Raw genomic sequence first — 26,587 nt, forward strand, 5'->3', positions numbered from 1 at the left:
CCTGGATGCAGATTACTACCATTTAATGGGACAGCTGAATCTGAATGATAAATGCTACACATGGCTATTTTCACACATAGCGTTTAATTTGCACTATTTTGAAAGGAATTGCACAATCGCGGTAAGATAGTGCTATTTATGCTGCAATTCCGTCAAAATCGCAGCAAAATAGCGCTATTTCACAGCAACTGCGCAATTCACAACAAAAATTCTTTTATAAGCTCTATCAGATCACATTGCTTTCCTTTTACATATACTTATCTGTGGTAGATGCCTAATAATTGATTTGCTAACGTTTTTAAAGCTGACACATTAGATCTGGTTGGCTAGACCCCAACCTCATCTGTCCAATATGAGAAATTACTGTTCAGACTTCATCTTGTGGTTAGAAAGAAGTCTGGACGCTAACCATTAGTTCAACATTTTCTTCTATCATTCAAGTGTAAACTTGTCTATTTATCGTATCACTGGACTGCCAATAGTTCTAGGTTCTCTATTTTTTTAGTAATTCCAGATTTTCAGGATTGGTAGTCATAATAATGCAATTTTTATTTAAACTGGCATCTTAAAAAGATGACTTTACAATTCAGGATTTTGTTCCCACACAAGAGTATTTTTTTTTTTACAATAATATTTTAATGTTTATATTTTACATCTTATATAAAACGTTAAATAGTAAAGGTCTGCTACACCTAACCCCTACGAATGGAGTCCACCCCCTTCGAGTGCACCACTATTCCCAGCGCTCACAGGATATAAATGAATAAATGAGTATGTACCAATATAGAGGGCTCTCTAGAAGCAGGTGGTGTGTTACAAACACTGTCAAGACATATGATTTGTGCACCTGTATAAATTGTACGTCAACATTTATTGCTTGAATCTATATATCATATTGATAGTAGGTCATCACTGTAAAAAACCTAGTAAGGTAAACCTAATAGTAGAAAGCAGTCTATATGCATAGGAAATACATAAAAATCACATATAAATGCCTAACTAGTATAAAGATAAAAATGGATAAAATCTATAAGATAAAATAAAAATTGTGTGTATATGGAGCCTAGTGAGGTTGCCTGCGCCGGGCCCAGCGCAGGCAGCTCACCTAGATGTGTTTAGCAGTAGTCCCGAATCAAGAAGTCTGGCATAGGCTCGTATCGCTGGATGGCCGTTGGAATAATTATATTAGTGTCCTAGTGAGACAGCTTACTTTTCAGATCATACACTTTGGGTGAGATAAGGTGCTATAAATGACAAATGGTGGAATGTCCACCTCTCACCCTGCCGGCGGTAGCTCCCACGGTCCAATATAGTATTGTAGCGGCGGTCCAAGTCTCAGTCAGTGCGGCTTCTATGCAATCCGTGCAGTTGAGATCTGATTCAGCACAGTGGGTTGTCTCATGCTGTTTGCAGCATCCACATGCATGTGAGCGCGCGCTCTTGTTAACTGCCGCTTGGTTTGAATGTCCAGGCAGATACGGCTTGAGTTCGGGATATAATCAGTAAATGATAAAAAGGCTCTGTTATCCTTGGTTCTTGTACGCGTTTCAGGAGATCTACTCGCTCCTTTCCTCAGCAGAGAACTTGGATAACTCATAACCAAGCGGCAGTTAACAAGAGCGCGCGCTCACATGCATGTGGATGCTGCAAACAGCATGAGACAACCCACTGTGCTGAATCAGATCTCAACTGCACGGATTGCATAGAAGCCGCACTGACTGAGACTTGGACCGCCGCTACAATACTATATTGGACCGTGGGAGCTACCGCCGGCAGGGTGAGAGGTGGACATTCCACCATTTGTCATTTATAGCACCTTATCTCACCCAAAGTGTATGATCTGAAAAGTAAGCTGTCTCACTAGGACACTAATATAATTATTCCAACGGCCATCCAGCGATACGAGCCTATGCCAGACTTCTTGATTCGGGACTACTGCTAAACACATCTAGGTGAGCTGCCTGCGCTGGGCCCGGCGCAGGCAACCTCACTAGGCTCCATATACACACAATTTTTATTTTATCTTATAGATTTTATCCATTTTTATCTTTATACTAGTTAGGCATTTATATGTGATTTTTATGTATTTCCTATGCATATAGACTGCTTTCTACTATTAGGTTTACCTTACTAGGTTTTTTACAGCGATGACCTACTATCAATATGATATATAGATTCAAGCAATAAATGTTGACGTACAATTTATACAGGTGCACAAATCATATGTCTTGACAGTGTTTATATAAAACGTTACAGGCTACTTGCTGCCCTGTGGTTTACAGAAGGTAGCAAATTATTTTGTAATAACATTGTTTTTGCATACAAAATTCTGTGTTGCTTAACCTCTAAATATATACTTAGTGCAGTCAGAGCCCCATTTTTAGATTAAGGGGGAGATTTATCAAAGGGTGTAAAATTTAGACTGGTGCAAACTACCCACAGCAACCAATCACAGCTCAGCTTTAGGCTCTGCTGAAAGGAAAGAGGAACTGTGATTGGTTGCTGTGGGCAGTTTGTACCAGTCTAAATTTTACACCCTTTGATAAATCTCCCCCTAAGAGTTCCAAATCCCATAAATAAAAAATACAATTATTTTTGCTATCTGTAGCCACCACTAGAGGGAGCATGGGTTTTTTTTTACATACTATCCTCTTACTGAGTTCAAAGTATTACAGTATGCAGAAAGCTCTAAGCTCCTTTCAGTGGTGACTGTAAGCATATTTTAAAGCTTTGATGACTCTGCAAGGGATATGGAACATCAACTCAGAGAAACATTACTATTACTATATACAGAAGATAGTAATTTAGTAATATAGTTTATAAGGCTGAAAAAGACATATGTCCGTCCAAATATGTTCAAGAGGTAAAAGATAGGGAATAGAGATGAGCAAATAGTGAAATATTCAATTCGACTGGATTCGATTGGAATAGCTCCCGATATTCGACTATTCGATCGAATATCGAATTCCATTATAGTCTATGGGAGAAAAATCCTTGGGACCTGGAAATCAAGATTCGACAAATTGGAGGTCACCAAGTCCAAGACATCTTTAGAAAGTGATGCAAACACTGGCAATAATGCAGAATTCTGTAATAGTTAATATTTAATTAATAAAACACAGTTTTATTCTAAAAAAGTTATTTTCGTTGTTCAATAGCTTAATTAAAACGAATCAATGCTTTTGCAATTAAATGTTAATAAAAAAAATAAATAAATATGTATATTTATTTATTTACAGTATATTTAATTGCAAAAGTATGTATTCGTTTTAGTTAAGCTATTGAACAACGAAAATAACTTTATTAGAACGAAAATGTGTTTTATTAATTAAATATTAACTACTACAGGAAGCTCTATTGCCGGCAATACATATTGCCGGTAATAAAGCTCAATGTACTAATTAATACTTTAATTAAAACAGCAAATGTTTCTTCTAATGATGCTATTTTTTTATCACAATAGCAACATTAGAAGAAGCATTTAGCTTTATATGTCCGCTCAGCTGATTGGCTGAGCGGACATATAAAGAGCCGGTCCCGTCACACTAAGCTCAGTGTGTCGAGGACTGGCGAAGAGAGAAGATAGAAGAAAGAAGAGAGAAGACATCGGAGGGTGAGAAGAAAGCTCCCCCCCCTGCACTACACCCATCCCAGCAAGGAAGGGGGGTCACTTAACCTCTTTCTTGCTGGTATGGGTGCAGTCTGACATCAGTCTGGCCCCTAAGGGGTTGAATGGGGACCCTTACTTAACCCCCCAGAGGCCAGATTGTTCAGTATGGCACCCAATGGGTTAAGGGGGATGCAATGCATCATCTCTTAACCCCTTGGGTGCCACACTGTAAGCAGCGTGGCACCTGCTTACAGTAAAAAAATATTTTTAACTTGTGTTGTGTCTTTATTTCTTTACTATATAGACTTAGTAATGGATTCCGTCTATTAGACGGCTTCCACTACTAAGTCAGGGCTTAGTGTTATCCGGTATAAAATGGCTAACACTAACCCCCTATTATTACCCCAGTACCCAATGCCACCAGGGGTACTGGGAAGAGCCGGGTGCCAGTGGTCCCGTAGCGTCAAAATTGGCGCTCCTGGACTGGGGGGCAGCAGGCTGGTAATATTAAGGCTGGGGAGGGGCAAAAACAATGGCACTTCCCACCCTGGTGTTACTAGGCTGCTGTTGCTTGGTTTTTAACCCAGCTGGTTATGAAAATAGGGGGGACCCTACACGTTTTTTTTTTTAATTATTTATAATTTTAAAAAAGAACCGTGTAGGGTTCCCCCTTCTAAGTCTATATAGTAAAGAAATAAAGACACGACACAAGTGAAAAATATTTTTTATTTAAATAAAAACACCCCCAGTGCCCTTGTTGACCATTTTATTAAAAAAAAAAATCCCAACAACGGCTGGTCATTGACGTAGTCCATCAAATCCGCCATTATCCACGATACCGATATCTGAAAAACAAAAAGGGAGAAACACAAAAAAACACCTACAGGAGCACAACACCCATCATTGTGAGCGGTGTTGTGCACCTTACAGTATACAGCATCTTTACAGATCGCTGCTTACAGTGTGGCACCCAAGGGGTTAAAGGAGGAGGCATTGCATACCCCTTAACCCTTTGGGTGCCATACTGAACAATCTGGCCCCCAGAGGGTTAAGTAAGGGACAGGGTCGGGACCAAGGATAGGCCAGGGTAGGCGATGGCCTAGGGCGCCACCTAGTGGTAAATTTCCGGGGGCGCAATTTCAGTGTCTTAAAAAAAAAATGTTAGCTACTGTACTCCTGGTGGCTGCCTCCGCGCTCACATACCACCAGCGCTGCGCCCTCATGTCCTCCCACTCTCTCCCCCTCCCAGGCAGTGTAAAAATTTCCTCACCTGCAGCAGCATCATTTCTCCTAGCCGAGCCGACAGCACCCCTCCTCCCCCCTCCCTTCCCATCTCTAGTCCCGCAGTGGCAGGCATCTACGCTCCTCCTCCTCACTCCTGCTTGGCTCCGGACCTTCTGACCAATGTCACATGATGTCTGGAGCCAATCAGGAGAGTAGAGGAGTGCTGCAAAGTAGTATGTGGTAAGCTGCCTCGTGATCAGGTAATGGGGGCTGCTGCTTCACAGTGGGGGCTATACTAGGGGGTGTATGGCTGCCACCACATAATGTATGTACACTGTGGGGGCTATACTATGTAAGGGGGTGTATGGCTGCCACCACATAATGTATGTACACTGTGGGGGCTATACTCAGGGGCGGTCTTGGCATTTCTGGGGCCCCAAGCGAAGTTATGTCTGCCCCCCCCCCTCGACACGCGTTCCAAAACAATAGACCGCTGTGTGTTGCCTCCAGTAGTATATACCCCTTGTGCGCTAATGCCAGTAATATGTACTCCTTGTGTGCTGCCCCCAATAGTATATACCCCTTGTGTCCTGCCCCCAGTAGTATATACCCCTTGTTTGCTTTCCCCAGTAGTATATAGACCCCTGTGTGTTCCCCCAGTTATATATAGCCCCCCTGTGTGCTCCCCCAGAAGTATATACACCTCCTGTGTGCTGCCCCAGTTGTATATAGACCCCCTGTGTGCTGCTCCCAGTTGTATATACCCCTGTGTGCTCCCCCACAAGTATGTAGGCCCCCTGTGTGCTCCCTCAGGGGTATTTAGCCCCCCTGTGTGCTCCCCCACTTGGATATAGACCTCCTGTGTGCTCCCCCACTTGGATATAGACCCCTGTGTGCTCTTCCAGTAGTATATAAACCCCCTGTGTGGTTCCCCCAGTAGTATATAGACCCCCTGTGTGCTCCACCAGTATTATATAGACCCCTTGTGTGCTGCCCCAGTAGTATACAGACCCCTGTGTGCTCCCCCAGTTATATATAGACCACCTGTGTGCCTCACAAGTAGTATATAGACCCCCTGTATGTTCCTCCAGTAGTATATAGACCCCCTGTGTGCCCCACCAGTAGTATATAGACCCCTGTGTGCTCCCGCAGTAGTATATAGCCCCCCTGTGTGCTCCCCCACTTGGATATAGACCTCCTGTGTGCTCTCCAAGTTGTATATAGACCCCATTCTGCTGCCCCAAGTAGTATATATACCCCCTGTGTGCTGCCCCCAGTAGTATATAGACCCCTCTGTGAAGCCCCAGTAGTCTATAGCCCCCCTGTGTGCTCCCCCTGTTATATAGCCCCCCTGTGTGCTCCCCCCATTTATATAGACCCCCGCTGTGCGCTCCCCCAGTTACACAGGCCCCTGTGTGCTCTCCCTCCCATATAGTATATAACACAATAAAACAAACAGTTATACTCACCTGGGTCCGGACGTCTCCTCTTCTCTTCACTCTTGTGGCCACAGGAAGGGTTTTCCCTGCGATCACAAGAGGCCGCACTCCCCTTGTCCTGGTGCTGATGCTCCAGTGATGTCACTGGAGCGCCAGCACCACAAGGACAAAGCTGCCACTTGTGACCGCAGGGAAAACCCTTCCTGCGGCCACAAGAGTGACTGACAGGAAGGGAGCCAATGTCTCCCGCCCTGTCAGTGCTGCTGCATGTAACTATAAGCGCTCATTACGAGTGCTCATAGTTACAGTTCAGATGGCATCAGTGAGCAGGTGCAGCGGCCCTGTCCAGCGGTCTTGAGCACAAGAGCGGGGCGTGGGGGCCCCCCTGGATGTTGGGGGCCCCAAGCGATCGCTTGGGGTGCTTGGTGCCAAAGACCGCCACTGGCTATACTATGTATGGGGGTGTATGGATGCCACCACATAATGTATGTACACTGTGGGGGCTATAGGGGTGTGTGGAGACTGTACATTATGGGGAGGGGGGAGGGCAGCCAGGAGGCTATACACTGAGAGGGCTATTCTATCTGCTGCAGAGTGTCTCACCCCCTTCTATCTGCTGCAGAGTGTCTCACCCCCTTCTATCTGCTGCAGTGTCTCACCCCCTTCTATCTGCTGCAGAGTGTCTCACCCCCTTCTATCTGCTGCAGTGTCTCACCCCCTTCTATCTGCTGCAGAGCATCTCACACCCTTCTATCTGCTGCAGAGTGTCTCACCCCCTTCTATCTGCTGCAGAGTGTCTCACCCCCTTCTATCTGCTGCAGAGCATCTCACCCCCTTCTATCTGCTGGAGAGCATCTCACCCCCTTCTATCTGCTGCAGAGTGTCTCACCCCCTTCTATTTGCTGCAGAGCGTCTCACCCCCTTCTATCTGCTGCAGAGCATCTCACCCCCTTCTATTTGCTGCAGAGCGTCTCACCCCCTTCTTTCAAATCAGCTGGTGCCATAAAGTTATATATATTTGTAAATTACTTCTATTTAAAAATCTCAAGTCTTCCAGTACTTATTTGCCCTACAGAAAGTGGTGTATTCTTTCTTGCCTAACACTGTGCTGTTGCCCATACCTCTTTTGGAGGGACAGTCCCTACTTTTAACCCACGTCCCTTTGCCCCTTACATGTCCCTCTTTTTGACCTAAGAATTAGATTTGCATTAATAAACTTTCTATGTTGCTCTAGAAAGTGTCTGGTTTCTTACTTTATAATAGACCTTGCATATTGTTTTATCATGTGGTGCAAGTTGGATCCTAAAAAATTGTTATAGTCAGATGAATCATGGGACATTATGATCCCTATCACACATCATTTCACACATATGGCCCTATACACACATCTGTAGGTGTTACAGATCTGTTTTGGGGCCATGGTCCGTGCCACAAAAAATTATGAGACCCAACCTGCATCTCCTTTGTGAGTGGTATAGGGTGGGGGTGGTTCTGCAGCACACTGCCTTCTAGCCATATATAAGCCAACCTCGCCACTGCATGTTTCGCTATACGGAGCCTTTCACATGAAAGAAGAACATATCTTCATAGTTGTTAACAGTTTTTTTTTCTAGTTTATGTTACACTCATTGTTAATAGTATTATAAGAATTGAACGTGTTACATGGGTAAAGCTTCCCATCTATTTATATAGTTTTCATGTATCACTTCAGAACACTGCAGGAAGTCCACTCCAATCCGTTTCCTGAGAGCTCATCATAGGGAAACTGCAATGCTAGCATCTAACATACACAAACTACACACACACCCTCAATGATAGCGAAGGACAGGATCAGAAGTGATTTATTATTAGAAAGGTCTTTGTTGTATATATATATATATATATATATATATATATATATATATATACACCTGTCAAACATTACATTGAAACCAATGACAGGTGAAGTGAATTATCTTAGGCTTGTCATACAGTATTAGGCTATGTTCACACTACGTAAGCTCTGTAATAATCACAGCCATTGTTGCCGATTTGCAACAACGGCCGTGATTACTACGGAACTTACATAGTGCTGCCATCTATGGTATCCTGGCCGGAGTGTATACACATAGGGGGACACCGGGCTTACAAATGTCTCAGCAGCTCTGGATCTCTGAGGATTTATGTAGAGGCGCACTGCCTTTACATAAATCTCATGCGCATGGAGCCCATCTGTACGAACAAAGTCAAACCTACGCCCCCTCAGAGCTGGCGTAGGGTTCACTATAATTTTTACGCCTAAAAAATATGGCGCACAGAGAGGCAGTGCCCCCTCTGTGTGCTGTCGGACCCCCTGGAATGCCCCTCCCTGCCCCAATGGTGCAAGTGGCGCAGAGAGCCCACTTGCAAATAAATTATTCGCAAAACAAGCATTTGCGACTAAATTTATGCACAAGTGGGCTCTCTGTGCCAGAAAATGGCCTGTGCGCCACTTGATACATGTCCCCCATAGTATGTCAGTTTTCTGTGGCCGCTATTCACTGAATAGCGGCCGCCAAGAAGCTGTCAGTGCACACAATGGAGCGCGCAGCTCTAGGCGCACGCTCCATTGTGTGCAGTGGGGAATTCGCATGCGGGCGCACACTAATGCGCCCACATCCAAATTAAGCAGCAGGGAAAATCATCAGGCCAGTACTGCGGTAGCGGCCGGGATGATCTTCTCTGACACTGGCTGTTCCGTGACCCGGCCAGGTCACAGAACGGCCGGTGTCGTATGCCATGTGAACATGGCCTATAATGGTATTTTTACAGATACTGATGAACGACCAAATTATTGTTCATTTGGTGCTTGTTCCTGATCATTGCCCAGTGTAAACATTTCCACTGATCAACCTACAAAAGGTACAATGCTTCTTGACAATCGCATCTATATGCTCTTCCCCTTGTGTGAACAGAGGATGTGCTTCCAACCATAATGCGGCCTGTATGAACGTTCACACTAATGACCATTAATACCAATCCTCCTCATAATCACTGATTGGCCAACACCAATCAAATTGCTATATCATTGATCAGCACCAATTATGGGCAGTAAATTCAAGTGACCAGTCAGTTCTTCATGTTTATGTGCTGCAAGTAAAACAATGGGAGTGAAACTATAGCTAGGGTCAATGCATCTCCAAATGGCAGGTCCTGTGGGGTGTTCCTGGTCAGTACCTACCAAAAGTGGTATTCAAGGTATTAACTTGGCCTCTAAATTCCCCAGATGTGCTGGAAAACTATGTCAGATCCATGGAGGCCACACAGTCTATAGGACTTTAAGGGGTTATCCATATGTTTAACATAAAAACTTGATTAAAACAATCTGGACTCTCGCAGGGCATTGGTAGTTATACATGAAGAGCACACCAGCCAGCTATTCCCTGTAAAAAAAATAGGGACCTATGCGTCTAGGATCACACAATCTGGTAGTATACTATGCATTTTTGTTAACATTCCCAGCATTTCTGTGGTGGCTTCCCTGCACTGTTTTCCTCAGAAGTATGTAGCTTTTACATGTGCTACCACTTGCAGTTTTCCATGGGAAACACCCTTTTTGGCTTTTTTGCCCCACTATAGCAGCAGCAAGGAGATGCACTTTTGCATTTTCTTTTAGAACTCAACAGCTCTAATACAAAGTCAAAAAGAAACACAGAAGACTCAGTTTATTTTGAAAAAATTTAATAATTAGTTAAAATACTAGAGCACTACAAAGAAGGCAAAGCATTTAAGGCACAAGTCGGAATGCCAATATGGGAACAGAGCCAAATCCAGATATTGTCACTTTGTGGCTACTGGATCTTGAGCTCTGCCCATCCTTTTTAGCGCTACACATGGTTACCCAGTAACAGTTTCCTCAATCTATACATTATACCCAACAGTACAATCACAAAGTCATAATATATATGAGAAATGTCCTACTGTCTACATTCTCGGTTATACATACTAAAATATACTTTTACATTAGTGCTTGCATTATTGCTGAAAAAGAAAATAGCGGCAGTTCTTAATTGTCTTGTATAAACCCTGGCAAGAACCTGGCACGTCTGCCCGATTTCTCTTATTAGTGTTTACCGTAAAAACTTGGCACTTCAGGAACATGATGAAGATATGATTAAAACTACGTAACATGGAGATTTTATAGTAAGTGCCGCAGACAACTTCATTATAAAAAAAAATTACAGAGGGAATAGTTCAAGTTTATTTACTTTATTTAGTGTTGTTTGATATATTTTCCATGACCATGTGCATATATATATATATATATATATATATATATATATATATATATATATAATGACTCCATACTCTTTACATTCTATAGAGCTGTAGTAGGGTACTCATATGATGCCCACTGTAAAAATACTAGCAAGCTCTATCTATGATAGAGCTAATCTATTCTCTAATATTACCAAAAGACAGTGCTATATAGAGACAATTTATTTCTTTTAAATATATAGTGCAGCATAGGCTATAGTTAGAGAATAATGCAGAGGCTCTTATGTATACTATGTAGTTGATGTATGGATTGTCTGGCATCCTGATTCATCTTTTCCATCTGATATGGCTCTTTTAATGCAGCCTACACTTCCCATAATACCTCTGGCTTTGTAGAGACAGATGGGATGGAGTCTATTTCCATTACATCAGCATTCTCCTTAGCCCTATCTAAATGCAGCACATGACCGTCCCAAAACCCATACTGCAGAGTCTCAGTGCATTCCTATGAGATGCAGCTTCAGTCTATCTCCTTGTGATAGGTTTCTCCCTGACAGCTCTTACAAGCTGGAGGTGTGCAGTAATATGAAACTACATCTCTCAGGATTATACTGGAGATTCCGCGTACAGGAGATAGCAGAGACAGAGAGTGTGGGTCAGGGGAGTTGTATAACTCTGGAGATAATTACTATGGGATCTCCTCTATTATATCTCTGCAGAAATGAGGACAAAGGGGGTAGAGATTGAAGGTCAAGGGTGGTGCCCCTCAGTCAAAGCAGAGAAACTAGTCTCCTGTCTAAACAAGAATGCATGTACTGGACTGGTGTTGTGAGTGTGGATTACATGGCATCTCTACGAGCATACAGTAAAAGCCATAGAAAGCCACTACAGAAGGGCCGGCTGAACAGACCCCACTGATCAAGTTTTGCTTATCTGAGGAAACCTACACAGAGCTTCTTGTATCATGGTAATAAGTTGGCAAATAAGTGAGGAAGAAAATTCTGTCCATTTTTTATTTTTAAGAATGAGAAAGGTGGAACAGGCCAAAAAGCTGTAAGCCCTCCATTCCTAAGGAAGGGTATAGCTGCATAAACCAGTACCAGCATTTGTCATGTTGTGTCTTTTCTGTTATGGGCCCCTGTGGCTCTATGTACACCCTTAAGGTCCCCATACGCCTTATACTTTTGGCAGCTGTACCTGCCTCCGATGTGATGGAAAATCACAGCCCCCACCCCTTTGCTCTGGAAAAGATAAGTCGCAGCCTTGCTGGAAGTATGGGGAGGATGGGATCGGACAGGAGAGATAACTGAGGGCTGAATGATTGTATGGCTGTCCATTATTGAAGGTGTATGAAGTCCTTTACCCCACTAGCTGCTAACACCAATGCTCCATGTTACATAGTTTTAAATTAAAGTAAATTTGAAAAGTTGATGTTTCCGAAACCCTCTGAATCCATAATGTTTTGAGCTGGACTGACTATGGAATGTCAGACAAATCACTGATGGTTTAATACTCATATAATGCTTTCCTATGGCCTATATTAAAAAATATCTTACATTGCAAACAACACAAAGCAAAAATTCCCTTTTAAGAGCTATTTTTTTTTTTGCATTAATAAAAACCTAAATCTTCAAAAGCTTCCATAGTAAATAAAATTCAATGCATAAAGGCAACAAAGTCAGCAGGCGCTCGGCCTGCTCTGATAATATGTTCATTCATTAGAATTAAGGAAAATAGGCATTAAAACAATAACATATCGCTTACATAAAGGTAAAAGGTCTTTCTTTAGAAATTATGTACCAACTTTAATATAATACTTTACTGCAGATAATATGTTCATCTCGATGACGTTTGGTTACATACTTTATACAGACATGAAAATAATAACAAACAAAAAAAACAAATTCTTCCATAAATATTTCCTATAGGATAAATCCTTAACTCGTAAAATAGGTACGAAAAGACTTCTTCTTCATTAGTGTTCAAATAGTGAAAAAAAAGGCCCTTTAAAAAGTTTCAACACGTTTTAAGAAAAATAAGAAAAAAAAAAAAAACACTTGAAAATGTTCTAGTAAACTGATAGGCCCCAAAATATACACAAAATAAAACATTGTTGCAAACTGTTCCTTTATCGGATCATTAATTGTAGCTAGTTCCAAATAAAATTTAACATCTACAAAGTTGTTTTTTTTTTGTTCTTCAAAATACACACATAGTATTAAAATAATAATAATATAATAATAATAAAAAAAAATGATAACAGATATGCTATGTCAAGTAATACTGGTTATAAATAGGTATCCGCAAGCAAAATTGTTGAAAATCTGGTTAAACAACAGAAAAATACGATTGTCCCTTTTGTAATATTTTACAAGATACACACAAAGACAAATAAATCTGAATAATGGGATATGTCTTTTCAAATACTTAATACAAGAGGAAGGATCAATGGTTCGGACAAAACCTTGCAGCAAACCAGGATTGGTTTGTTGCCCTCCAGCAGCTCTCATAGATACCATATAGTAAAATATATGCAAGCACACTGAAATTGGAAAGGAAGAAGCGCACATGAGATAATAATACATAGATATATATACATTGTATACTGCCTTCACCCATTTGGTAATCCATCCCTGCACTTATGTAAAGAAAGAGAGTACCACTCAGGGGAGTGGAGTTTTCCCCAACAGACTAGTCAAATATCACAGTGGGTTATTCATGTAATATAATAAACAGACATAATATGACACTGAGATACATCATCTCTAAAGCTGGGTATCTGGCAAATATAAAGAAGACTATAAGGGTCATGCATATTCAGATGTCTCATATTATATTCTTGTCTCATGTCTTATATTCTTATAGTATGTGAAGTATGACGCTGTTGTGATGATTGGCAGCAATAGAGAACCTGTCATCACTTTTATGCTGCCCGAACCACTAAGCATTAGGACTTTCCCCATCCCCACCTTCCCGTCTAGATCAGTTTCTCCCTGCCACACCAGCCTTGACTGATAGATCTCACCCTGTTTGTGTATAAGGAGAGAATTATAAATCAAGGCTGGTATGGCAGGGAGAAGACACCAGGGTCCACCATGACGACTTCAGGAAGCATAAAAGTGATGATGGATTCCCTTTAATACACCATATATTAATCAATATGTTCATTTCATTAACTGTCCCCTGACCATGGTTATTGACTAACAAATAACAGTCAGGGACATAACTATGAGCAGCAGCATATGGTAAGGCTCCTGGGCATCCAAGCGGAATCTACAAATGGGCCAACAAACTTCCAAATGTCTTTAATAGCACTGGTTTTAAAAGATCAAGGACTTGAGAATACTATCTGTGTATCTGTACAGTTATGTCCCAAAACAAGACTTAGGATCTTTCAGCCCTGGCACCTCTAGTAAACAGCTTTGGTATTACATGACATCTATTCAAATGAATGGCTGAAAGTTTCGAGACTGGAAGAGCAGGAGCTGTTCTCACAGAGTAGATGACCTCTTTCTACAAGACATCCATATATAGATTTCTTTAAGAAACAGAGACTTTAACCCATTTACATAAAAAAAATGAAGTCACAGCAAGAAGTAATACTTTGTTACTCATTCCCACACCGCTCCCGATCTGGCGCTCGCATGGTCATGTGACTGCTGCAGCCAATCACTAGGAGGTGTTGAAATGGGAGCAGCAAGGTAAGTACTTCTTTTATAACTTGCCGAGCTGTTTTTAGTTTTGTTTTTTTTTTACTTCAAGAGGTCGGACAACACTGTTAATAGAATGTAAGAAATATTCAACTGACAAAATGATCCAGAGTTTTTTTGCACAATTAAGCTGGCCATATGAGCTGTCTCACCGTCACTTCATCAATGAGATGTTTGATTCACATAATCTTAGAGAAGAGGGAAAACGCCCAGAAATAACCTTTGCCATATGGAGCACTAATATCTTCAGAAGTGCTTGATAGCCTACTACAGATAGGACAATTCTCTGCCTGATTGTCTCTCCGGGAAACACTCTGGGGGAGATTTATCAAATTGGTGTAAAGAAGAATTGTCTTAGTTGTCCCTAGCAACCAATAAGATTCCACTTTTCATTCCTCACAGATTCTTTGAAAAATGAAAGGTGGAATCTGATTGGTTGCTAGGGGCAACTAAGACAATTCTATTTTACACCAGTTTGATAAGTCTCCCCCTAGGCGCCAGCTTCAAACTGAGTTGACTGGCTACTTCTCGAATGACCAAGAAACATGGACCTTGCAAACACACAAGTCCCTATGGTTAACCATTTTCATGTTTTAGTTTCTTTTTGCATCAAAAATTATGCTACCACTAAAGTACACAAATAATCAAGAAATACACTATTGTAGAGTATAGTTTTATATTGAAGCTAAGCTAAATTATGCACAGCATTAAACACCAGCTAATAATCTCAAACTTATTCTTTTCAGATCCCAACCACATGTACAATACTTGCCAGTATCTTTCTTAGAGAGTAGCCAGATCAGTCATAAATCCAGAGAGTTCTTACTATACAGGTATGTAGCATACTTATTCATCTTGTAGCTGTAAACCTCGGACCTGATCCTCATACCCTAGCATAACATGCCCTAGCCCTCTGATTCTCTAACAACACCGAACAATCAACCAGAATGAGGTATGTAGCAAACATTCACATATCGTCAACTATTTACAAAGTCTTTCGGTCTATGACTCATCCATAGAGAATTACTAGATCTCTACACCTGACCTGTTTTAGAAGTGCTAGATGCTCTAGTCCATATCTTTCCCAATAATACCGAGAAACACCAAAGCTAAATAACTTGTGGGCTTTTATCTTTTCTGTTGTTCGGCCCATGGTACTATAATGAGAAGAAAGGATTTAACACCACAACATTATTTATATAACCCTTTTGGCTCTGTAGTTTTATTTTATTGAAAGAGAAATCTGAGATGCAATTAACAGTTAATGTTCTGTAGAATAAACCAATTTGGCCAAATGAGTTAAATTTCATGCTTTAGGCCGGGTTCACACTACGCAAGACACCAGCCGTTCTGTGACCGGGCCGTGTCACAAAACGGCCGGTGTCTGCGAAGATCATCCTGGCCGGTACTGCCAGGTAACTCTATTGAATGGGATGCGGCGCATCAGTGTATACACTCCGGCCGGGATTCCTCTGACTTGTAAGCAATGAATCTTTTGTATTAATCACGGCCGTTGTTGCAAATTGGCAACAATGGCCGTGATTAGTACAAAAGATACGTTGTGTGAACATAGCCTAAAACTGATTTTAACCATTAGGGAATAAAACCTATGAAGTGAGTAATATAGATCAAATGCAAATGGAACAATGTGCTGGTGATGATTATTTGGTGATGAATGGTTTCTTATAAAGGAAGAATATCATTGTCAGATTTCCAATCAATTCTTCATCAACAAATGATGGTGATGGCTCATGATAAATATCAGAGGCTGAACAACACTGAAAAACTAAACCACTAAAAACACAAGCTAGCTTTACCTCCAAAAAAATATATCTGTCTATTGGTAAATTTGCAAGACTTGTCTAGAGAAAAAAACACACACAAAAACCACCAATAAAAAATCTATACTGTTTAAATAATTGATTTGTTAGCCATGACTTATGTTAAATGTTAAGAGTAAGACTGGACTAATATTTTGCTCTAAAACAAGGCTTTCCTGACCCAACATTTGTCTCTATTGGTTCAACTCGCATAATAACCCTCTCATATAATAACATTCTTCTGCCAAATCAGAATATAGGCAATTGTGATGACCACATATCATTGGCCAACATCACTACCTGCACTTGCACATCTCCAGCACCTTCCCTCAATTGTAATAAAGTTAGTCTTAGCAATTTACCATAAATCTAGAAGCAATGAACATGCATCAAGTAAACTGCCCCTAAACATGTACCGTACCATTATAATGTTGCAAAAAAAAGCTGCAGAAAAGTGGTGACCTGGTGGATCTCATGGTTACTGTCTTTTTTTTCATCTACATTGTTTGGGTTTGTAGCTAGTGAGATTGATGAAGAAATAATACTTGTAATCTGTGCACAAAATATTCCTGGTTCTACATTTATAATATGTGGGAGTTGTCCAATACGGAAGAGCCCTGGTGTCTTGATAAAAGAACAAAATATTACAAGTCTTAGTGGCCTATTCCACAGGAGCGATAATTGGCTGAATCGGCCCCATTCGGCCCGATTCGTCCGATTTTCGCTCGGTGGAATAGAGAGAACGATCAGCCGATGATCGTTTCATTGGCTGATCATTCATTTAGGTTGAGACCTAAAATCGTCGTTCGCCACCAGCGCATCGCTACGGTTGAATAGCGGTGCACGGCGGCAACCAACGATTTCAGCAGCACCATACATTACCTGTCTGGGCCGCAGGTCTTCTTCTCCCGGTCCCGGGCGGCAGCATCGGCTTCGGAGCGGGGCTGTCTGAACTGACAGACCACTCAGCCAATCACTTGCCGCGGGCCTGACAGGTAATGCATGAAACAAGGGCTGCAAGGACATCGGTAACAATGTCCCTGCAGCCCTTGTTTCAGGATCATCGGGGCCGTGGAATAGGCCCAGTAAACGAGCGCCGATCTAGAAGATCGGCGCTCCTTTACGTCGTTGATTGTGTCCTGCTCATCCGGTGAAATAGGACCCTTAGGTGAGCATTTCCGTGTCTTGCTTCTCTGGTGGAATAGGACCCTTAGGTGAGCATTTAGAATTCTGAGATAAGAAGTCAGAATTGTTTAACGAAATCCAAATGTTTGACTTTTACAAGACCACAGGACACTTCTGCAGTCAACACTCAAAAACTCCAATCTACCCAGTTGATGGTGAATCTGAACTATGTGGATGGGCAATCCTAAAGTCTTCCGCTACCGCTGGGGTAGGTTCCAGAGCATTCAGTGCAGAATGTTACATAAGGTGAACATCTCAAGCCCTTCACACTGTACATTATGTATTGTGCAGCACTGTCTCTAACAGTGCAGAATTCCAAAGCTTATTACATCCTTCCATGCATAGAATCCTACACTATGTTATACTGAGATGTGTGCAATGCTGCTTTCTTATGGAGGGCCAGAGAACACTGTACAGGGAAAAAAATAGAAATAGATAAAAGTATCAATGTGCAATGAAATATTGACTAACTGGAGCTGTTCAAAAAAACAGGGATGTTATTGCGTAAGCTTTCCCCGATGGGGGCTCCGGTGTGGTAAATAAGAGGAATCCAGTACACCACAATAAAAATACACAAACAGACACACAAACAAAATCTACAAAGTGGCTTAAAAAGAACAAATTATAAATAGTTTTTGTTGTAAATCATTAGCTCAGGGATATGAGACAATTTTCCTCCATGGACACCCCCCCCTATTCACAGTTATCATTTTACGTGTGCTTTTGGCCTACAGAAGAAGAAGGTGAAGACACAACAAGTAACACTGCTTCCGTCTGGCACAATATTATTGTTTGTTGTTTTATGACCTTCTTTTCTGTGTCTAGGCCAGTTTTTTTTTTCTTATTCTACCCCATTTTGCTGCTGTGAACATCTTGAATTTATTTCCAGTAGCAAAAAGGCTAAAGTACATGTAAACAAAAGTCCCCCAAATAGGAGCAGGTATTTTATTATTGGTAACTTCATGTTGCCGTCTGCATCCAGATTTTTTTTTTTTATTTGCAGTAAATTCAAAAAAACAAAAATAGTCTTCAAAAAGAAAGGGAATGAGAAGAGAAACGTTCACACTATCATCCTAAAGTAACCAATCTTGGAGATGAAACATGTACGGCCATTTTTGAGCCTGTATTATGACCATATGTCTTGGCTGCCGGTCCGATGACCTGAACCCACAGCATCGAAGACTTTAGATGAAAATGGTGGCCATGGTGGCCCTTTACATTAGCCAATCTTTTTTATAATCCGAAAAGAATCTAATTTGCTGACCAATAGGTCTAATGATTGGTATGGTAAAGCTGTTAAGCTGCAGAGAGACTGCGAAGTCTCCATATTGGTTCTTTTAGGTTGGATTTTATTTTTTGCCAAAGCCAATAGACGATACAGAAAGAAGGAAAAGAATAAAGTAAGGACTGATACTTCTCATCTCTTTTGTATCCACTAATGTGGACCTTTTGCAGACCTCTATATACGTCACATTCTAGAGAACAATTATTAATGACTGCATCATAAAATATCCAGTTCCCAAGTTTTTAAACCCCAGAAAAATGGGGAAAATCTGGAGGCAAATGACAACTGTGTTAACAGTTACACAGCCCTAATACTTCATAAATAGAAATAGTACACATACACAGGAAGAATGTTACATTCTAATACTCATAAGGCATATTATTAGTGTATACGCTAGTCACTGTGTCGTCGCTGTCATTCCCTTGTCATGCCTCAGCTCTCCAGCCAAGGATCTGTGTGCTGTTTACTGGACACGACGGCAGTAATAGCCAAGAACCTTGCACTTCTCACACAGATGTTGGGGGTGCTCCTTGCTTTGATCCGATACGTCCAGACCATCGGGTTTCTCTAAAGGTCGCTGTTAATGGGAGAGAAAGGAACAAAGGATTAATTAATGTGTCTGTAACCTTAAACCGAGTGTAGATGCTGCAGTCAGTCAGCAGCTGCTGGCGAACTTCAACCCTGTCCTTAGCCGCTGACAGCCGAGCTTTCTAGAGCATTTCTCTCAGCCCTCACCTCCTCAAATACAGTAATAATTCTGCATACTATATGAGTGTCAAACATTTGTATTTCTAGTTAACAAAAAGGCTGCATAGTATAGAATGTGAACTTAAGTCCCATACCATAAATCACCATCTGGATTTCAAATACATCTTAAAAAATGTATCTTAGCGCTTAGCGTTAATCCAGGCCTGAACAAATCTCAGCCAGGTCTTGGAACCAGTTCCACGAGTTATGAGCCAGCAATGACATGTTGTGGGGCTGGGTCCACGACCTGATAGAGGATTGATTGCTGCACATTTATTAAAAAAGATGAAAAAATAAGTTCAGAGCGCGCTGTGAACCGAGCCTTACAAGTCACTTGAGGTTTTAGTTCTCCACTTTCTTCCCTATTTCCTGAGTCATCAGAGCAGCCTTCCCTACTTCCCCTGTAGCTAATACAGTCTCCTCCACCAAATCTGTAGTCCTGGAATTCCCTCTATTTATTTCTACCATGGACACGGCAGACCCTCCCCCCCCACACACACACACAGACTGTAATCACAATAAGACCCCACACTCTCAGCTTTTCCAGCAGCACTCCAACACACTAGTCATAACAGGCTCCTCACACCAATGTGGTCTGCGCAGTCCCCTACCACCAGTGATCACATCATGGCCACTATGCTACCCCTAGTGATATACACTCTGATGGCATACGTGGCATACCTAGCCAAACATGTATGGAGGTCTCCCGACTAGTGATGAACAAACTTACAAACTTATACAAACTTATACAAACCTAAATGCTTGGCATTTGACTTCTAGTGGCTAGAGAAGTTAAATGCAGCCATAGGGCAGCCAACAAAACAAAACAAAACATTATGGCTGTATCAATGTTTTCCATGACTCCCTAGGGCTGCCTCCAACTTGTCCTGCCCCTGGGATTCAAACGACAAAAATTTGGGTTTGTTCGGCATCACTACTTCCGACTCCCCAACAGATGATGTAAGGGAGAGAACGGCCTGTCGATCATGTTGGATTGTAACCACCCAACCCTTTTGTTTTTCGGGAGATATGCCAAAACCATAATAATAATAATAATAATAATAATAATAATTTTTATGTAAATAGCGCCAACAGATTGCGCAGCACTTTACAATTCTGGGCGTACATACTTAGACATAAATCAGACATTACAAAGATATATATATAATTATCCATATATGAGGAGTGAGGGGCAAAGTCCTTCCATTTTAGAGAGTCTCATTAAAGATCATCCCAGCCGATGATCTCTAGCACCGCAGAGTTCTGATGCAGGTGCATCTGTGCGCGGCTGCATCATAATTCACCACTGCACACTATGGAGCGTGCGGCTGGAGCCACTCGCTGCATAGTGTGCACTGACAGGGTTTTCTGCGCCCGCTATTCACTGAATAGCGACCACAGAAAACTGACATTGACTGTCAGTTTTCAACGGCGCCGCTAGGGATCCCAGGCGGAACGTATACTATGTATGCTTTGCTTCGGCCGGGATTCCATAGAAGTCAAAGTAACGTATATTTTCGTATTGACCAATGGCAACAACGGACGTATTTTTACTAAAATGTATGTCATGTGAACATAACCATAATGTGTATGAGGGGTTCGACAGAACTAGCTGTCAGACAAACAGCACCGTAGGGCCTCACTGACACGTCCGTAGTGCAGTCCACCATTGCATCTGTAGTTGTCCGCAATGCATAGACCTATTTATAAAAAGAATAGTGTGCCAATTGCGGATGTGTAATCAGAGCCATTCAAATGAATGGATCCAGAGTGCTGTCTGCAATTGCAGGTCTGAACTATCAAAGACAATGGACAGACTGTATCCATCTCAAGAAATAAATTAGAAATGCCAACTGCTATTAAGTCAAAGGTATTGTCAGAAATATGGATTCACCCATTAGTAAACATGAACATCTATTTTACCAGTCTCCTACTTTCTTATATTCCACACACTGTTTTCCACGCCAATGATGTCAATAGCATGATTTTCCCAATTCTTCCTTAGCAATAGACTTCAGCCTACTGTATTCATGCAGTGTGATGATCTGCAGCATGTGAGACTATGTTAAAAGCCATTGCAGGTGATGTAAGTGATGCTCCGCTTGTATACACACCAAGCAGAAACTTGTGCTAAAGCCCAAATCCTATAAAGTATCCCTAGATCTCTTCAGTGCTCCTTGTGTGTGACATCATGTTTTTGGCCTTTAAAATATGCCATGACATACCAATAATGTTTCTGGCAGCTTAACAAACCAGATGTGAGGTTGTTGGGTGTAGCTGGAAAATAACTGAAGAAACATGGCAGCTTCCTGCACGGAGAGAGATGGAATGACTTTCAAAGATATATTCAGACTAACAACTTTAATATTTTATAAGATCCCTACAAAAATTAACTAGTTTTCCCCCCCATTTATATACCTAGTGGATTGGTGTACACTGACGTTATGTGGTTTGATGTGGATAAAAACATAAATGTCAATGGGATGATGGACATAGACTCCTTCGTCAACTTTACTATCTGTCACCTGTCTGGATATAACGTTGAAAAAAATGATTTATTTTTGGATTAGTTTCTAAACTCCCCAAATTCTCCAGACCTGTATCCCTAATATCATGTCAGTCTCATCACCCACATAGGGTGGTGTTATGTATTGCCTGTGGTGTAGCTATGACATAGAGTGGTGTCATGTATTGCCTGAAGTATACTTATGGCACAGAGTGATGTCATGTAATGCTGGGGCTATACCTTTAAAAAACAGTTTTTTTAGGTGGCACGTCTGTGTCAAGGGTGGTGCTTGTTGGGTCACCGTCTCCGTGTGAAGATGTCGTAGATTGTAACACCTGTGTTCTTTGTATATAAGGGAGTTTAGTAACATGATGTATTAGACAGTCCAGGAAGGCTTGATGCCGAAACGTCCCATCATATGTACTCTGATGATTTTTCTACAATAAAATATTTTTGAAGCATGATATGGTGGGGGCTATACCTTTGACATAGAATGGTGTCATGTACTTCTGGGGGTATACCTAGCTCAAAGGGAATCTGTCAGAAGGTATATGCTGCCTTAAATGAGGGGAACATAGACTAGTGACAGAATTGCTGAATGGAAAAATGTATTACTTCCATCATTCTGTTCAGCCGTTCTCCTAATATGCAGGAGAATGGGATTCCTGCTCCACCACTCCCTCCGCCCTCCAGTTGCTGATTGACTGACTATACACAGCATGGATAGATAACTGCCAATCAGCAGCTGGTGAGTGGAGTTTTCTGCTTCTCACGAATATCAAGGACTACTGGGCTCCAGCACATATTCAGCAGAATATCTCTGAATCAGCTGTGCAGAACAATGTGATACATGATTCTGTTAAGCTTTTCTGTCCTTAGTTTATGCTACCCTTAGATACCTACTGACAGAGTCTCTTGAAGTGTTTATGGCATTCACAGGATATGAAGCAAGTTGGCAATGTAATTGAGCGACTGACAGCCTCCCTGGGAAGGGTTTTCAGTTACTGAGTAGGCCCTACTGATCAGCACTTACTAAGGAAGACTGTTACAAGGCTCAAATGAGCAACCTCTGGATCATTATCCCCCTACCCGCATCAATGTTGGTAGCACTTCCCCTATTACATGAGTATCTGACAATGGTTTTTAATCCTCCTCAAAAGATATGATCAGCCAACGAAAGATCACTTATACCTCTTTTACATGATTATCGGCAACGAGCGTTCCTAGAATTGCTCATTCAGCCAATAATCCGCCTGTGTAAAAGTTCCAGCGATGAGCCGCTAATCGCAGCTTTTCTGTGGCGCAAAAATGTATTGTTACTGGCCGTACACCTCTCTGTGTAGACAGGAGATGTATGGCTGATAACACTGAATGTTAACGGCAGCACAAGCTTTGCAGTGATTGTGCAGCCTGGCCACGCGATTTGTTGTAAAAATTGGTAGAGACAATAACTGTATGAAGCTCCACAGTCCAGACTGCACTATTCTCTTGTAAAAATACCCACGGTGCTGGTCTATGGCATCATGGCAACTATTTATCATTGCAAACGAGTGCTTATCTTGCTGTTTGTGGCTCGTTTGCGTCTGCTGACGGCTGAAGATTGGGTAAGGTTGGCTAAGCTAGGGGGTCTATTACAAAAGGTAATATCTTTCTATTGGCTGATAATCACCCCAAATAATAGGGCCCTTACAGCTTTGCCTCCTGTTAACCCAAAGTAGTGACTATAGCCCCTAAACTGTTTGCCTACCATATAATTTACCTAGCTCTATAGAGTCCCCCCTTTTTATACACTTGGCATTGTTAGTGGGAATCACAGGGTTAATGCAGGGAGTCATACAGCTGGCTGAAATCAGCCCATACACAGGCTCCAAACCACAGATCTGCTGTTCGTGTTTATCATGTTTACTGATAGAAGCCAGATAGTTTTTTTCTTTTTCTTTTCTTTAGCTTTGGAGACATTTTTTTTTTTACCTTTGAAGAACATTAAAGGGGTATTCCGCTATGCCAAATTTACTTGTATGTGGTACAAAGTAAAAATCTTCAATATACAGTAATGAAATCTTTACTGGTCCAAAATGTGTTTATAGCTTGTTGCCTACAGATATGACCTGTGGTGCTGCTTTATATTGCTGGTCGCTCAGTTGTTGCAGTAGAAGTTATAGCAGGGTGATTTGTGTATGAAATAGCACAGGATGGGAACTAGGTATTAATATGAGGGGGAGTCAAATATGAAGGTACAAAAGGGTAAAGATGGGGGAGAGGGGGGCAGGGAGAGTACAGTCTGGAATGGATAACGGCATTGCATGGTGAGAACTGTAGTCTGCTACTCACATGGGCAGTCCCTACTGAGAAGTAGTACATAGGGAGCAACAATGTGACAGAAAGGGTAATGATACAGTACAGAAGAAAAGACAAGATCCCTTCAGCTTTCTCTAAAATTAATTCTTTTATAGTTGCAAATCTTTAAAAACAACCAACGCATCTTGAACCTGTCTGGTTCTTATTCATGGTATCAGTGCAACATATATCCATATGACTTCGTTTATGGATGGATGTTGCACAGATACCATGAATAAGAACCGGACAGGTGTGAAACGTGCCGGTTGCTTTTAAAGATTTGCAACAATAAAAGAATACATTTTAATGAGAGCTGAACGGATCTTGTCTTTTCTTCTCTATGAATACCCCCGAATCCAGGGGCTTTACCTACGTGCTCAACATACTTGTTAATGTACCAAGAAGCATGAATATATTGACTGAGCGCTGACCACGCATGTATCCTTTTATCTACAATATATACCTATACGAAAACAACTGAACCTCCATAAATAGTTAACATACAAAGATTCTTTATTTCATAAAAAACATACATTTAGAAAAAGTCATGATAAACAGTGAACTGCGACTGAGAAAATACATTAAAACCAACAGAATACATACAAATGAGGGGTGCTACTGTCAGGCAATGTGTAGAGAAATGGTAAGGGAAAAGGAATACAAATCGATGGTATAATACCATAAACAGAACCCTAAACCAACTCTATCAAAGGATGACTATATAGATAATTATACTTTACCCAAGTGGATACGACCCCTTGAAAAAGGTTGTTTACCGAAACGTGCGTTGGGGTGGGGGCAGCTGTCCGGCTGGTATATCGTATCCACTTGGGTAAAGTATAATTATCTATATAGTCATCCTTTGAAAGAGTTGGTTTAGGGTTCTGTTTATGGTATTATACCATCGATTTGTATTCCTTTTCCCTTACCATTTCTCTACACATTGCCTGACAGTAGCACCCCTCATTTGTATGTATTCTGTTGGTTTTAATGTATTTTCTCAGTCGCAGTTCACTGTTTATCATGACTTTTTCTAAATGTATGTTTTTTATGAAATAAAGAATCTTTGTATGTTAACTATTTATGGAGGTTCAGTTGTTTTCGTATAGGTATATTATTTATAACTAGAACCCATTGACACTATTCCAATACTACATCCTCCACTCATAGAATAACGCATATGTGTTTTAGTGTGGGGGAGATCTGCTATATCTCTTTTCTTTTGTATATTTTATCTACAATACATGCTTAGGATCAATCTTCCATTGCTACTTTGTGTCTGATATTAAGTTTTTCATCAGAAGTCTGAAAAAAACCTTTTAGGGTATGTTCAGTATTTTTTCAAAGAAAACCAGGAGTGGGTTGAAAACACAGAAACTGCAAATATTCCCATTATAATTTTCCCCTGTCAGTTCCATTCCTTATTTTGGTGGAAAAAATACTGACTGAAAAAAAAAAAAAAAAAAAAAGACTGACAGAAATACTATGTGTGAACATAGCCTTAGGCTGGCTTCACACTACATATAACACGGCTGGTGTTACTGGAGATCATCCCGGCCGGTACTGCAGGATCATCCTCATTGCTGGTGAATTCGGATGCGGGGCATTCCAATTCACTGCTGCACACAATGTGTGAACTGACATGTCTTGTGCGGCCGCTTTTCAATTAATAGCGGCCGCAAAAAAACTGACATGTCAGTTTTTCGTGTGGCCGGATGGAATCCCGGCCGGACCATTGACTATGTGAAAATTGCAACAACGGCTGTGATTTATACAAAACATACGTTGTGTGAACATAGCCTTAAGGTGTAATATAAGAATTATATATACTATAATTATGTATACTATATATAGTATTTTCACCGTGTTGAGACAAGTTCTTAATAAGTCCTAAGACTGTAACAGAGCTCTCATATTGCCCTCTATTTCTATAGATCTGAATCAGTCCACATATGTTGCAGTTGGGTCTGTAGATCCTGTACACTCATAGGTTCCTGAAACTGGCATCCCAGATGGTCTCATAAATGTTCAAAAATCTGGTGACTGGACAGGCCAAGAAAGTTTTGTAATCTGGCACAGACATTCCTGGGAAACCTTTGCTATGTGAGGGTGAAAATTATCCTGCTGAACTATGCCAGCTGCAAGCCCTGCCTTGGGAGGCCACATATGTGGCTATAGGATGTGCTGCACATAGCACTGACCTGTTAGTGTCCCTTGTGTCACTACTAGGAGTGACTGGCTGTCAAATGTGATGGTTCCCCAATTCATAAAAACAGGATTAAAGCGTCCACCACAAGGCCTCCATACTTCATCCTGACATCACTAGATCCCAAACACAACCTGGATTTGTCGCTAAACACAATACAGTTCTAGTCCAGAGCAGTCCAGATTTCTCTCACCCAAAACAAAGGCTATGGTGGCTGCACTGCTTCCAACACCTTCTAACAACTTGGTCAGAATGGCCAGGATGGTGGACATTACTTAAAAC

At 41.3% G+C, this 26,587-nt stretch overlaps 1 protein-coding gene across 1 annotated transcript in view; it reads right to left on the reverse strand.

Annotated features, from left to right (window-relative positions):
* Positions 1-14,692: 14,692 nt before the first annotated feature.
* ZCCHC24 (zinc finger CCHC-type containing 24) overlaps positions 14,693-26,587 on the reverse strand; it is a 97,504-nt gene continuing 85,609 nt past the window's right edge. Inside the window, exon 4 of the mRNA XM_069980896.1 lies at positions 14,693-19,086. Coding sequence (XP_069836997.1) covers positions 18,973-19,086 — 114 coding nt within the window. The 3' untranslated portion in view covers positions 14,693-18,972. The remainder of the gene's footprint in view (positions 19,087-26,587) is intronic.

The sequence above is a fragment of the Dendropsophus ebraccatus genome, chromosome 8 (assembly GCF_027789765.1).
Source record: "Dendropsophus ebraccatus isolate aDenEbr1 chromosome 8, aDenEbr1.pat, whole genome shotgun sequence".
NCBI classification, from domain to species: Eukaryota; Metazoa; Chordata; class Amphibia; order Anura; family Hylidae; genus Dendropsophus; species Dendropsophus ebraccatus.